Source organism: Microcaecilia unicolor, chromosome 3, assembly GCF_901765095.1.
Source record: "Microcaecilia unicolor chromosome 3, aMicUni1.1, whole genome shotgun sequence".
NCBI lineage: Eukaryota > Metazoa > Chordata > Amphibia > Gymnophiona > Siphonopidae > Microcaecilia > Microcaecilia unicolor.
In genome coordinates, this window is record NC_044033.1 from 373,039,735 (window position 1) to 373,056,150 (window position 16,416).

General features: G+C 45.7%; 1 protein-coding gene across 1 annotated transcript in view; it reads left to right on the top strand.

The window, feature by feature from the left end:
- The first annotated feature begins 5,746 nt into the window (after positions 1-5,746).
- LOC115466979 (E3 ubiquitin-protein ligase RNF19A-like) overlaps positions 5,747-16,416 on the top strand; it is an 86,217-nt gene continuing 75,547 nt past the window's right edge. Inside the window, 2 exon segments of the mRNA XM_030198589.1 lie at positions 5,747-5,764; positions 5,766-6,223. Of these exon segments, the coding sequence (XP_030054449.1) occupies positions 5,747-5,764; positions 5,766-6,223 (476 nt within the window).

Here is a 16,416-nt window from a genome sequence, read left to right on the forward strand (position 1 = left end):
TCTTTTCTCATCAAGAGATACTGGATTGGGGGAGCCTGGATGAGGATTGGGTGTGCAGGTATGGAGGGGTGTGCAGGTGTGGGTGCCACTAAACACCAGGGACTGGTTGCCAGTCTGCGCTCAAGTTGAGTTTAAGTTGGTATGTCTTGTATAAAATTATTAGTGGTTGCTGTCCTTATGCTCATGCTTAGCTATGACTTTTTTTGAGGTTCGGTCTGCATCCCATTTTGGATCTTTATTAAGACTGGGGTTTCCTACAGTTAAAGGAATTCATCTTAAATGGTTACATGAAAGTTATTTTAATTACCAATCAAGTAAAGTCTGGAATTTGATTCCAGTCCAGATTCGGAGTTTAGCTAATACTTGTGTTACAAGACGTATGAGGAGAGACTTGCTGACATGAACATGTATACCCCTGGAGGAAAGGAGAAACAGGGGTGATATGATACAGACGTTCAAATATTTGAAAGGTATTAATCCGCAAACAAACCTTTTACGGAGATGGGAAGGAGGTAGAACTAGAGGGCATGAAATTAGATTGAAGGGGGGCAGACTCAAGAAAAATGTCAGGAAGTATTTTTTCACGGAGAGAGTGGTGGAATCCTGTTCCGAGGGAATGGATCCTCAGAAGCTTAGCTGAGATTGGGTGGCATAGCCGGTGGTGGGAGGCGGGGCTGATGGTTGGGAGGCGGGGATAGTGCTGGGCAGACTTATACGGTCTGTGCCAGAGCCGATGGTGGGAAGTGGGGCTGGTGGTTGGGAGGCAGGGATAGTGCTGGGCAGACTTATTCGGTCTGTGCCCTGAAAATGACAGATACAAATCAAGGTAAGGTATACACAAAAAGTAGCACATATGAGTTTATCTTGTTGGGCAGACTGGATGGACCATGCAGGCCTTTTCCTGCCGTTATGTACTATGTTACTATCCAGCTCATTTTCGAAAGTGATTGCCGGCCATTTCCCAACATAAATCGGGAGATGGCCGGTGATTTCTTAAAAGCGGCGAAATCGGTATAATCGAAAGCAGCATTTTTGACAGCATTGTCGCTTTCCCGTCGCTTCACCGGCGAAAGTTCAAGGGGGCGTGTTGGTAGCTTAGCAAAGGCGGGACATGGGCGGGCATGGGCATGGCTACCAGATGGCCGGCTTTTGCCGATAATGGAAAAAAAAAGCGGCGTTAAGCAGTATTTAGCCGGGTTTACTTGGTCCTTTTATTTTCACGACCAAGCCTCAAAAAGGTGCCCCAACTGACCAGATGACCACCGGAAGGAATCGGGGATGACCTCCCCGTACTCCCCCAGTGGTCACCAACCCCCTCCCACACTAAAACACTAAAACAATAAAACTAAAAACCTTTTTTGCCAGCCTGAATGCCAGCCTCAAATGCCTGTACCCTCCTCCATGACAGCAGAATGTGTTCTATCCTCTGACAGCCTTTCCCTGGTTATGATGTGGCTCTCGGGTGAGTGTGACACCTTTTCTGTTAGGTGCACTGCAGAGTCACATCAGCAATGCATTGTGGTGGGTGTAGGGTAGTGGGCTCTACTCCCATGGTGCTTTTCCCCCTGCTAACTGGGTCAGAGTGTGTCCAGTTTTGTTTCCGGTAGTCCATGAGGTAGTGGCCATTTTGTCAGCCACTTTTAGATCCCTTTTATGTGTTACCCACGTTAGAGAACTTAGTTATTACCTTGAATGTAGCTGAAAGAGGGCATTGTACACCATTCTGCCAGCTCTGACCTACTGCTAATCTCAGTACCAGGGAGACTCTTTACCAGTGAGGCACAACCTCTGATCTGCAGTTAACTGTGAGTAAACATGCTTATTCAAATAAGAACTTTTTCAAAGAGATTAGTCTTCAGGTGTCAACTGGTGTGCCAAGGTTATACAGCAGCAACAAGTCCTAGAGGCCTGCGTGTATGCAGGTCCCTGGAGCACGTTTAGTGGGTACTGCAGTGCACTTAAGGCAGGCGGACCCAGGCCCATCCCCCCCCCCACCTGTAACCCTTGTGCTGGTAATGGGAGCCCTCCAAAACCCACTGTACCCACATGTAGTTGCCCCCTTCACCCCTAAGAGCTACGGTAGTGATGTACATGTGTGGGTAGTGGGTTTGGGGGGGGGGTTGGGGGCTCAGCACCCAAAGCAAGGGAGCTATGCATGTGGGAGCCTTTTCTGAAGTCCACCGCACTGACCCCCTAGGGTGCCCAGTTGGTGTCCTGGCATGTGAGGGGGCCCAGTGCACTACAAATGCTGACTCCTCCCATTACCAAATGCCTTGGATGTCGCCGGGTTGGAGATCGCCGGCATTTTTTCCCATTATCGCTGAAAAACAAAACCGGCCATCTCAACCCCGGCGAACTCTGGCATTTGGCCGGGCTAAACCATATTATCGAAAAAAAGATGGCCGGCCATCTTTTCGATAATACGGTTCCTGCCAGCTCTAGCGCCGCCGCCAAAATAGATCGCCGGCAATCTATTTGGCCGGCAATGTTCGATTATGCCCCTCCATGTTACTTGCAGTTTCAGAAAGCTCTAAAGACCTATCTTTTTAGTACATTTTTGTAATTGTTTTATAGTAATTTGTTGTAATTCACTTTTATTTTGTGTTGATATGAGCAGGGAATAAACACTGAGCATAGAGTAGAATAGGAATAGAAAGGAAAAGCAGGCGAGGAAGTGAAGGAGCTAGAATCAAAATTCCCCCTACCTGCATTAACCTCACCTATCGCTCACCTAGTTTGGTTCTTACCTTCAGGTTCCCAAATTTAACTCTAAAGCCTCCTCTGTGTTCTTTTATCTGTATGTCTTGTTAGTCTGCCGTGAATAAACTGTATGCCCAAGGGGGAAGAGACTGTCTGTTATGTCTGTAAAGTTCTGCATACAACTGATAACAAAAACTAGAGATAAATCAAGTGAGAAGAACAGAAAGAGGCGAAAACAAATCGATGAAAGGAAGAAGAGAATGAGGAGCAAATGGGGTTCACATCTGCAGATGGAAAGGGAGAAGCAGCGCTGTTTATAATTTTGTCTACCCTGAAAGATCTAAATTCCCTACAGCTCCCAGAGTGTTTTGTGATAAAGCAGAGCGTCTGCCTGGGTCTCCCTCAGATTCGTGACATATGTAGGACCCTTGGGACAAGTGGATGGGGGGAGGAGGAGAAGGAGGCAGGTTGTTGAGAAGCAGGAGGGGCCGAGCTTCTGTACCAGCTGCAGATGTTAGTGGCAGGGGGGAGCTCCGCAGGCAGCAGCGTTCCCGAGATCCTGGAGCCAGAGATCCGAGGAGGGTAAGCCAGCACCCATTCTCCCCACCACATCCCAGTCACTGCAAGGCTGAGCATTAGACGCATGATGTCATGGGGAGGAGGGGAATGTGTTCCTCAATAGAAGGGAAATCCTTCCTCGCTCTGTCTCTGTGAAGGGCATGATGTCATGCTTTTCTCTCCTCCGTAGGATGGAGCTGAATCTGCCACTCCCTGCCTTCCTGCTTTCACTTTTCTCCCTTTGGCTTCATATGTTCGGGTGCTGGCTTTTGGAATAGGAAGAACTGAGACTCTGTTGTTTTTCTTGAGCAGGGAGGGATGCTCTTACTCAGATGGGGGCTGAAAGCATCCTGATGTGGTGACATTGTGTTTTGACTCGACTAGGGATGGGGGAATCCAGAGACTATGATGCTGTATTAGAAGGGGGACTATCCATATGCTCTGCTGTTTTTTTTTTTCAGTTCTTATAAGAGAAGGGCGGTCTATAGACTGTAGTCCTAGTTCAGATTTGTGGTTGGGGTGGAGGAAGATGAGGGTTGTGATGCCAGGACAAATTGCCGTGTTTGCAGATGGTGTTACTCATTTATTTTCACTGGGATCTCTTAGTGATACTGTTGGGGAAAAAACACTCTTATAATGTGACAATCATACAAGCATTGTTTGAGGAATAGACCAACTCAAATGCCCTGCTGGCTCAAATTTTTGTCACAGATACATCTTCCTATGTCACAGTCTAAGAAAGTAATACTTGACCCTTCAGTTAAGTGGAACCCCTCAAATCAAAGCTCCCCAGAAAGACAGAGTGACAAACAACTCTATCCCAGGGAGCTTATGTAGACATTGCAGTGAACTGCATGCCAAACGTCTGATTAATATCAGGCTATATATCCAAAATCTTATTGAGATCAGTGGAATCGTGAAAGTGTGCATGGAGCTGCTCATTGTATTGGCAGTTATCACCACTTTACCCAGGCAGCTGGTACATTTAGTAGATGGATTCTGATGTGCAAGGTGCCCCTTGCTGCAGCTAATGTTATTAGATAATGGGGTCAGAGATTCTGGGTGCCTTGTACTCTGGGAGGTGTCTCAGTCATAATATAATGTCTCTCTTATTCCCATTCTGGCCTACCTTCCAGACTCAACATAACCTACTTCTTCCTGGTCTCACCAAGATTCATGGACTCTATTATCTTGTATTATCTTTTGCTATCTTTGTTGTTCATAAGATACCTATTTGCCTATTATCTTACTTTTACATAGTTTAATTGTACTTTTTCTGTACTGTAGCCTACCCTATGTTTGTGTAAGCCACATTGAGCCTGCAACTAGTGGGAAAATGTGGGGTATAAATGTATTAAATGAACAAATTAATTAATTAATTCTCTTTAACCTTATATTTTTTTAAAACTAAATCAAGCCCTGTATTCCCACCCTCTACCCCTACCCAAGTCGTGGGTCCTAGACAATTACATTCTTTGTCTCCCCCTGTAATTCATCACTGAATGGGTTGTCACTATTGAGGTCAGAAGCAGATAGAGCACATCCAGAGCTTTGTGGTTATATTCACTGTCCAGTAAGTTGCAAAAAACAAAACAAACAGAAGGTCTGAGCTGAAAATCAGATACACATGTTCTGAACAGAGAGTGTAAAGATCTTAATTTTTTTTTTTTTTGCTATGACTTTAATCGCATGCAGGACATATTTTAACATCTTGTGCTGATTACTCATGTTTATATCATGTGTTAATTCTAGCAGCGCCTAGGAAATCAGTAATGAAAAAAACAAACAAACTTTTTATTCTTCCCCTGCTCCTTCTATGTTTGTCAACAGAAACAGAAGCCAATCAGAGAACAGCAGTGGTGCACACAGGCTGGTGACTATCTGACTACTTCACGTATTCCACGAGCAGCTAGCTGTGGCCATCACAGACCTTGGGAAAGGGAAATGGGACTTGATATACCGCCTTTCTGAGGTTTTTGCAACTACATTCAAAGCGGTTTACATATATTCAGGTACTTATTTTTGTACCAGGGGCAATGGAGGGTTAAGTGACTTGCCCAGAGTCACAAGGAGCTGCAGTGGGAATCGAACTCAGTTCCCCAGGATAAAAGTCCACTGCACTAACCACTAATCAAGGGGTGAAAACACATCCAACAGACTGATCTGACTGAAACTATTTTGCTGCCTGGTCCTTGCTTATAGTGAAGGCGCCACTGCTGCTGTTGTTTCAGGGATATCATCTTGTCTTCATCAACAGCACTGAGAAGTGGAGATGGGGGACAGGAATATTACAGTTCTGAAAGCCATTTTGAGAAGGCCAGAGAGGAGGATTCCCTGAGAGTCTGGCATAGACTACAGTACAAGAGGATAGTGCCCACATTCTCTGACATTGTGCACTGAGACTGTCCTACAGCAGATACGTTTCAAAGAGCTTGCACGTGACATGAGCTTATTGTACATTCTCCTTTCCCTACTCTCCCAGTTCAATATGAAGAGGCCTAAGCAACCCCCCTCAGCTCAGCATCCTTGACTTCTTCAGACAAGAGCCTAGGACAAAGGGGGAGCCAATCATGGCGGAAGAGGAGAGGACAGTTACCAAGGGCCAAGAAGAGTTCCAGTTGACTCTCACACCTAGTGAGGGCACAGCCACCTCCTCTCCAGTGCCAAGCGATACCCTTCTGGAGTGTCCCCTGTGTCTGCTACCCCAGCCACTCAAGTGCTTTCCTCCACTCTCCTGCTGCTCCCACCTCAGTTGCCTGGATTGCCTGCAGCGGTATTTGCAGATCGAAATTATGGAAAGCAGAGTACAGATTGCCTGCCCTCAGTGCCCAGAGCTAATACAGCCCTCAGACATCCACTGTCTGCTTCTTGACAATGCACTACTGGAAAAATATGAGGAATACTTACTACGTCGGCTGCTAGCGTCTGATCCAGACAGCCGCTGGTGCCCAGCACCAGACTGCAGGTAGTAACCCCTAATTGATATTATTAATACTTTAACCACACAGCCATCAATTTACTAGTAACCTCTAGGACTGTGGTACTTCATTCCCAGTCCTCATAGTCAGGTTTTCAGGATATGCCTAATGAATATGCATGAAAGGGATTTGCACACAAGGTTGTAGGCATGCAAATCTCTCTCATGCATATTCATTAGGTGCATCCTAAAAAACTGACCTGTTGGTAGCTCTTGAGGACTGGGAGTAAAGACCAAGGTTCTAGGAGATTGCAGCCACTTTATGTATTTCAGATTGGTGTTTCCCAACCTGATCCCAAAGCGTCACCAAACAGATCTAGTTTTCAGGCTGTGAATATGCATGCGATATATTTACTTATCTTATAGATTCTTTTATATATCTATATCTATATATATATCTATATATCTATATCTATATCTATATATATATAGATATAGATAGATAGATATTTATTTATTTATAATTTTCCAAATTAACAATCACATAACATGACTGCAATTGCAGTAATTGAATTGCAACATAAAGGAAAAAATAAATCTAGGTCTTATAGATTCTTTATATAGATGTCATGCATGCTGCCTGCCAGCAGGGCCTGTCATTCTATTATGCAAATCAGGCAGTTGCATAGAGTGTGAAAATTTGTGGGGGTGGGGGGAGGCAACAAAACCCTGGAACCCTCCAGCTACCACCCTTTCACTTTTAAGAGAGACACAGCACCAACCACTAACATTTTAAAAATTGCAGCTGATCTTCTGCATTGCAAGGTCAGCAGTCAGGGTTTCAGATGTGCTGTCCCACCATTTACGGTGCTGGCAAGGCTAGTGCAAGGGAATTAGGCACCACAGGCAAGAGTTCAGCCTTGCTGCCCTCACTTCGGCTAACTTTAAGGCCTCCTGGGTTCCCCAACAATCATGATCACCCCAACACCACCCCTCCTAGAATAATCTGGGTAAATGTGCAATCTGAAAGCTGCCCACCATCCACACCCCCTCCGCACCATTTCTTTTACTTTATATATGGTTGCCAGGATATATTGATTTGCTTTGACTGCAGCCTTCCTACCTGGAGGTTTGCTGCCCTAGGCAATTGCCCAGTCCTGCCTAATGGTTAGGCTGGCCCTGAGTGGTAATATTGGGCTGCTGATGAAGGTCCTCCCACTAGCAGCAGGAGATTGCTTAAGGCCTGGGGCTGATGATGGAGCCCATCCCACCAGTGGCCAAAGACTGTGGGAGGAAGCTCAGGCCACTGGTGAAGTGCTTATGTCAGCGGCTGAAGACTGCAAGAAGAGACCTGGAGCTACACTCATTAGGAAGGCTAAGAGAATAGGAAATTAATACAATGTGAGTGAATGGAAAGAGAGGGCTCTAGATGGATGGGGATTGGTGAAAAAGGGCATGAAGAAGGGTAGTGGGGTGGAGAAAGAGGATGCTGGGTGGGTGTGGGTAGGATGGAGAGGCAGAACATAGTGGGCGCTACATAAAGAGGGCAACAAAATGCTGGTATGATGGGCAGAGAGTGGAGAGAAGAGAGAGAATACTGTGGAAGAGAGGAGAGCTGCTGGGCAAGGGGAGACAGAGGGGTTGGTGGGCTGTATGGGCAGGGAGTAAAGGGAGGGGAACACAGGAAAGAGGGTCAGAGTGGAGAGTGAAATCATGCCAGAGCCACTGCCTCTGTTTTGGATGGATCTGCCACTGGGGGGAAGGAGTGCTGTAATAGAACTGCCACCAGTAGATATATTGGTGGCAAAGGAGGAACGCAAAGGTTTCCCATGCCCTGGCCTGGATTACAAGTGTTCTGAAACCCAGCCCGATTGGATTAAGTTCTCAGCACCAGGCTGCCATCAATTCAAGAGAATTTCCCAGTAATCACTCTTGTGACAGTCCAGACTCCCTCCCCGTTTTATTTTCTTTTATTCCCTCTTCATAGCATATCCTTCCCTACCGTGGCCCTTAAAGGCTATTCTCTAACCAGTCTGCATATTTCCACCCAGCACTTTAGTTTTTCTCCCTCCTTTCTTCCTCTCTTCCTTTCACATGTTCCCGGTGAAACACCCACTTTATATCCAATAAACTGGCCTCTATGCACTACCTCTTCATCTCTCATTCTCTCCACCTTTTACTGGGGCCTTTCTTTTCTACTCTGTCTTGTCAATGCTGCTCTAATGAAAAAACATTTTTGTCTCTGTCCTGTCTGTTTGTCTTGAATAGATTGTAAGCTTCAAAAAGGAGTGTCCAATATGACAGTGAGTTTTTTTTTTATTTTTTTAAACTTTTTTATTGACGATATGCATAATCAATTCAACTTGGAGTATTCATACAGCGTGGATCAGTATACAAATCGACATTCCAACAACATATTCAACATCGTCAATCACTTTTTCCCCATTTTCTCCTCCCATGCCCCCTCCCTTCCTTACAACTTTTTATATTTCGACGTTTTATTGATAGTAATTATGCGCTTATTTACAGTCAACAAACAAATCTATAATACAAGATGTATATGTATAATTCCTTAGACAGCGTGAAATTGTCTACCATCAAACTTTTCTAGTTTTCTCCCCCCACCCTCCCATCTTCCCTCTTACAAAACATAACTTCTTGTGTATATCTGTTACCGTTACAAATCACAGAAACCAGAACTACACCTTCAGTGTTACAACCGAAACATATCATCAATAACTTCCGCCATTATTGTAGTCTCTAACCATTGGATACCTTTCTCCTAAACTTGCTCCCCCCCCCTCCCCCCACCCCATATGAGAGCCCAAAATTGCTGTTTAACATATACTTAGCTGGTAACCCCTCTTGTGTGTCCCCTTGTGCCTCTTCTCTCCCTTATGTGTGCCTTTTGAGTTCCCCTCAGAGCTTATTGAATATTAAACTGCGAGCTTTTGGTGACAGTGATTGTATGTATGGCTCCCAAACAGCTAGAAATGCTTTTCGCCTCTTGGAGGAAGACCCTACTCCCCTCCGTTCCATCAAGAGGAGATCATGGAACTTGTTCCTCCAATGCCAAAAGTCTGGTGGAGACTCATTCGTCCAGACACCCATTATGATCTTTTTCCCCACCAGGCTTGCTTTGCGAATGAGCTGCTGGGTCCCCTTACCATGAAGCCTAAATACCTCATATTTGTCCAGTAATATTCCCTGGGGCGAGAATGGAATCCGCAGGTGCACCAAAGATTCAAGATATTGGATTAACTGCTTCCAGAAAGCCTGAGTCTTATGGCACGTCCAGAGAGCGTGCACCAATGTGCCTTCCCCCTGCCCGCATTTCAGACATAGCGGGTCTGGGACCCCCCCAAACCTGAATAATTGGCTTTTAGTCATATAGGCCCTATACACTATTCTGTATTGACATTCCCGTAGGCCCGCATTTACTGATATCTGGGGGACACGTGCTATCAATTACGGAAATCTAGTTTTAAATGCGGTTGCCCCAGGTCTCCTGCCCATCTTTGACAGGCAGCAGACGTATCTCTTTCTCCTTCCAGCTCCCCAAAGCTCTTTGCAAACTTGAAACGGACAGCCTATCTCCTGTGATCTTCCCAAAGAAGGCCCTAAGCTTTCTGCCGTGACCGCTCCCTAATTTACTTTGGTCCAAGGACCCAACATAGTGAGCTAGCTGATTGTATGCAAATATATGGTTCATACTTATACCTACTCCCAAAGCACCCAAAGACAGGATCTTCCCCCTTGCGTCTAGTACATGCTCCAGTCTCGTGATCCCCAGTGTCACCCATCTATGAAATATTTTGTTCTCTGTACCGGGGCCAAATTGTGGATTATCCTGCAACGGCAATAAATCCGAAATATCTGCATCCAAGCCCCATGACTTATTCAAATCTCTCCACACCTCCTCAAGGGGCCCAGAAGTATGCTGTGACGAATATGGGCCGGTACCATTTTCCCATCCCCATGCAACAGGTAGTGCGGGTGGAATGGTTTAAAGAAATCATACTCCATACTTCGTGGTGTGTAGTCTTGCCTACCTAACAACCAGTCCCCCAAATGTCTCAACAGACAGGCCTGATTGTATCTACGAACATTTGGAAGGCCCAAACCCCCCTCTTTCCAGGGACCCATGAGCAAAGTCAGTGGCATCTTTGGCTTCGCATTCTCCACACAAATCTCCTCAGATGTCGGTGTAACTGTTTTAGATCTCTGCATTTAAGCCGCAAGGGGAGCACCTGGAACGTATATAGCCACCTCGGAAATTCCACCATGCGAAATAAATGTATCCGCCCGTGCAGCGTAAGTGGTAATGCCTCCCACCTAATTAGTCTACTTTCATTTTATCTAGTAAATTAGTGATATTTAGGTGGTATAACATGGAAGTTCTCATAGTAATCTTAACTCCCAAGTATGGAATGAATTCCGAAGCCCACATGAGTGGGAATCCAGCTCCCCATTCTGTCTTTACACTTGCATGAGCTGTTAGTGCCACCGATTTAGAGTAATTTATTTTAAACCCTGCAAAGTCACCGTACTCCTGAAACAGTTCCAATAGGGCACGTAGCGATCGACCGGGATGAGTAAGATGTACTAATATGTCGTCTGCAAATGCAGACACTTTAAACATGGAAGATCCCCATCTCACCCCCTCCACTTCCGGGTGTGACACGATTTCCCTAATCAATGGGTCCAGGGCAAGCACAAACAGCAACGGGGACAAGGGGCACCCTTGCCGGGTGCCTCTTCTGATCTTAAACAGCGCCGACTGTTCCCCATTAATCCACATGAATGCCTGCGGATTTGAATAGAGTGCCCCCACTGCCGTTCGAAAGTGACCTTCCACCCCAACCTTGGCCATTACTGTAAACACAAAATTCCATACGACACGATATGACAGTGAGTTTTACATGTAGAAAGCAGGCTAGGCAAATTTTTAGTTAGTTTTTTTTTTAATTATTTATTTTTCAATGCTCGATACACTGCCAGTCGCAAACTAGATTTGCCCCTTAGTGGTTTACAATATAAAACAAGCTAGGAGGAAAAGAATAAGAAGGACTGAACAGGACTGAGGCAGAAGAAGGGTACTAGAGAAAGAATCTAAACGTTTGCTTAATAGCCAGGTTTGACAGATTGTTTAAACCTGAGGTAAGATGCCTTAAGTCTGAGTTCTGGAGGGAGTGAGTTACAGAGCTGTGGGCCTGCAAAGCAAAAGGCAGTGTTATGTGTGATGTCAAGGTGGAGGATGGAGGAGGATATAAGTGGAGCAATGCCTGTTGTGAAGATCAGAGTTAGCGTGAGGGTGTGTAGGGAATAGGCTACCACAATAAGCAATTTAAATTTGATGCGAAAAGAAATGGGTAGCCAATGTTCCTTGAATAGTAGTGGTGAGATATGGTCAAAGCAATGGGCCTTATGAATAAGTTTTACAGCTGTGGATTGAATGAGCAATAGATGTTTGAGGGCTGAATATGGGAAACTTGCATTGCAGTAATCCAGGCAAGTAATGACTAGCGATAGGACCAGGAAAGATATGGGGGGGGGGGGGGGGGGGAGAGGGAATAAATTTTATGAAGGTTGAAAAAAAACATGTTTTAATCACTGAGTCAATCTGAGAACTAAAGGTCAATCTACTGTCAAAAATTACCTCTAGGATCTCGATCTTGACACCTTGTAGATGTATTAAGGTATATATACAGGCATCAAGGGGGATCACAAGCAAATCAGCAGATAACTGGTGAATTGCTGTGTATCTCTGTGGGGGAGGGAACATGTTTTCTCCCTGAATTGCTGAGTACCTTCACGCGGTGACCCTGTTGTATAATATCTATACTAAATCTCAGTAAGATGACACTGCTATATAAGTAAGAAAAATAAGAAAACATACTGATTGCACACGAGGTTAAAAAGATGCCCACCTCTGGCTTATGCACTAGGGCTAATGATGGTGGCAGCAATAGTGCAAAACCTGCAGGAGAAGAAAACATCTCTGATGCAATCATAGGCCATGGTGAACTTGGTCATGGACCACTGAAGCAAGAGATAAACCACAGAAACTGATGAAAAAATTCAGAGGATTAAAAACTGTTAGGTGGACTCTTGAAGATAAAAAGGAGATAATGTACTGCTATTATTACACTATAAACTCTGTATTTGATTACAGAGGGTACACGAAGAGGGCTTGTCAGAAATTGCAAGGAAGAGGAAATATATCAAAACAAGCTTCAAAAGGACAACTGATGCCAATCTAAGCTCTTTGACTGGACAAATTAAAGAACAATACTTGAAACAGCTGAGTGATGTCACAGAATGAGAAATAGAGGGAGAAAGGGGATTTAACCAGGAGTGCAAGAGGAGTGGTGCCATAGCATTTGGAGGCAGCAATGGTGGGAAAGGTTTCTATGATAGGCAAGGTGGAGATGGAGAGAGGAGCTCTTGAAATGCAAACTAGCAGGATAAATGAAGTACAGGAACAAAGGTCAACTGAGGAGAAAGACCCAGAGGTGGAGATATTACAGATGAGCTGCTGGGTTATTTTTTTTTCTCTCTCTCTCCCCTTTCTACAGTCATGATTAGTATTGTGTAAACCACTTGGAAGCCAATTCCTGGCATATGTGGTATATCAAGGGTCTGTAAAATAAATAAATATACGGTAGATAAATTTGCTGGGCTCCAAGAGAGGGAAAGGTTACCCAAGTTGAGTGAAGAATCAAACATATAAACAGCGAGTGACCGTACTCACTCGCAAATGCGCAGTAGAGACTTCCCTCTCTGCCCCGCCCCCGCGTCAATACGTGATGACAGGGGCGGGACAGAGAGGGAAGTTTCTACTGGCATGCTGCAGACGTCGGAACCGCTCCCCCTCCCCCCCAACCCCCGGAGTCGCCACCACCCCTCCATCTGGCCCGAGCACTGTGAACTTACATCACCACGCAGCAGCAGGCACATCAGCAAAGCTGCCGTCGGGCTTCCTTCTCTGCCTTTGTCCCGCCCTCGCCGATGTTACATCACACGAGGGCGTGACACAGGCAGAGAAGGAAGCCCGCCCTGACGGCAGCTTTGCTGATGTGCCTGCTGCTGCGTGCTGATGTAAGTTTACAGTGCTGCTCGGGCCGGGTGGAGGGGCGGCGGCGCCAACCTCGGGGGGGGGGGGCTCGGAAACCCCCCATTCCAAAAGTAGCCCGTTTTCACGGGCTCAACGGCTAGTATGATAATAAAATGAATATGGCCATAATTTGTTTAAACAGACAACCTTTAGATATTAGGAAAAATAACCGAATATACTATTGTGCAGCCAAAAGTATTACAAAGAGGGTTTTACCATCAAGGATCCTGTGCCAAAAGAAAAAGAGAAAGACAACAACTCCTACTTGGAAAACTCACATTGAGTGAAAAATAACATTTTGTGAACAGAGGTGTCCTTGATAGATGAGTACCTAAAAAACCCACAATCACCAAAGGTTCTGAGGAAGATCCAGAATATCAAATTGAAACATGCTGCATTGATGGAGGAAGATCTTAATTTCATATGCTTGAATAAAAATTGAAAGTAACAACTGAAGCACATACATTGCAGATATATGAAGAAAATAGAAAAAAGAGATATCTAAATAAATAATTTAGAGAAAACCCAAAACAATTCTACAGGGAACTGGGAAAGAATATCCATACAGTGAAAACACTGCCAACTAAAGCTGAGACAGAAACATTCTGGAGAAAGTTATATGAGGACCCTGTAGAGCATAACTGAGATGCAGAATGACTACCCTGTGTACAGGAGAATTTGGAATGGGTAAACGTTACTCCTATGGAATGGTCTGCAGGAACAAAAAAGTTGAAAAACAGGTTAAAAAGAGCCCTAAATTGGAAGAGTCCTGGCCCAGATGGAGTAGCCAATTTTTGGCTCAAACAGTTAACATTCCTCCAACAGTCATGGTAAACTGCTAAAATCAATTGATCAGGCAACCAGCTCTGACACCACATTGGCTAAAATCGGCAGAATACTTCTTCCAAAGGGAGATCCAAGTAACATTCCTAAAAATTATGGACCAATAGCTTGAGGGGCATAATTGAACAGGGCGCCCAAGTTTTCCTGAGGACGTCCTCGCAGGACGTCCCAGCAAAGGGGTGGGGAAACCCGTATTATTGAAACAGATGGACGTCCATCTTTCATTTCGATAATACGGTCGGGGACGCCCAAATCTCCACATTTAGGTCGACCTTAGAGATGGTCGTCCCTGGTTTTCAGCGATAATGGAAACCGAGGACACCCATCTCAGAAATGACCGAATCCAAGCCCTTTGGCCATGGGAGGAGCTAGTATTCATAGTGCACTGGTCCCCCTGACATGCCAGGACACCAACCGGGCACCCTAGGGGGCACTGCAGTGGACTTCAGAAATTGCTTTCAGGTGCATAGCTCCCTTTCCGAGGGTGCTGAGCCCCCCAACCCCCCCCCCAAAACCCACTACCCACAACTGTACAGCACTACTATAGCCCTAAGGGGTGAAGGGGGGCACCTACATGTGGGTACAGTGAGTTTCGGGTGGGTTTTGAAGGGCTCACATTTACCACCACAAGTGTAACAGGTGTGGGGGGGGGATGGGCCTGGGTCCGCCTGCCTGAAGTGCACTGCACCCACTAAAACTGTTCCAGGGACCTGCATGTGCTGTCATGGACCTGAGTATGACATCTGAGGCTGGCATGACATATTTTGAAAGATGTTTTTTGAGGGTGGGAGGGGGTTAGTGACCACTGGGAGAGTAAGGGGAGGTCATTCCTGATTCCCTCCGGTGGTCATCTGGTCAGTTCGGGCACCTTTTTGAGGCTTGGTCGCAAGAAAAATGGACCAAGTAAAGTCGGCCAAGTGCTCGTCAGGCACGCCTTTCTTTTTTCCATTATCGGCCAAGGACACCCATGTGTTAAGCACACCCCAGTCCCGCCTTCGCTATGCTTCCAACACACCCCCTGGAACTTTGGTCATCCCTGCGATGCAAAGCAGTTGAGGGCGCCCAAAATCGGCTTTCAATTATGCCGATTTGGGTGACTCTGGGAGAAGGATGCCCATCTCCCGATTTGTATCGAAAGATGGGTGCCCTTCTCTTTTGAAAATGAGCCCACTAGTCTACCTACAGTTGTTCACTGCACTAGATGCTGTTAGAATATATAATCATATAGACCCTAATAACATCATAGCGATAGAGCAGAAGGGCAATAAGAGAAGAAAGCCATCATGGTCAGTGCTAAGAAAAGCAGAAATCTTAATATAGCATGGATTGACTATAAGAAAGCCTTCGATAATGTCCCACATTTGTAGACAATAAATTGCCTTTGTCACGTCTTTCAAAGCTGGAACTAGGTTTGTGAGCCCTTGGGCCACTGCCGAGGAGCGGCAGCAGCAGGCAAAACCACCCCACACCAGAGGCAAGGCTGACAAACAGTGAGACTACCTGCACATGGCCACCTTTCACCAATAGTTGAGCCCCTGGCTGCAAGTGGCCGGCAGGACTTACTGGGCAAGGCAGGATTGGATACTCACTAGGCTGAACCAGGACTGAGGGTCAGAGGGGAAAGGAACATATAGGGACAGCAGGGCAAGGAAGGGAAAGCTAAAGGGCAAGACTGAAAGCTGCAAGCAGCCACTAAAACAGGGAACAAAATACTGACAAACAAGACACAGAACTAAAAGCTGCAGAGCAGCCACTAGGCCACAAACAGACAAAGACTAAACACAAAACTAAAACCCAGAGACAAGACTAGCAAACAAACAATAACATAATCTAACTACCCACAGACTAACTAAAACAGACAAGAATCAGGGCAAGAAACCAGACTGAGCAGAAGTGCAAACAGCACCCTAACAAACCTCAGGACCTTAGGCGATGCAAAGGCAAAGGCAGAGACTATCCAACTGACTAATAAGCCCAGCAGCAGCTGAGGCTCACTGCAGCAATCACCAGGCAACTACTGGTGCTGTGTAGGTTCAACCAAAGCAAGCAAGTCTGGCAGCCCGGAAGATCCGGACCGGGCTGGGCTGAAATCTGGAACAGGTGACAAACCAGCCAGTTCAATGCATCCACCAGGTCTGGCCACCAGGTGGCAAGATGACTGAGAGCCTGAAACATGGGCAGAATCGTAACAGCCTTGAAATGTACAAAATAAACCCTTAATTGATTGAATGCATCAAGTTTACCAATAAAATGTGGCAAACCACATTCTACCTGCAGTATG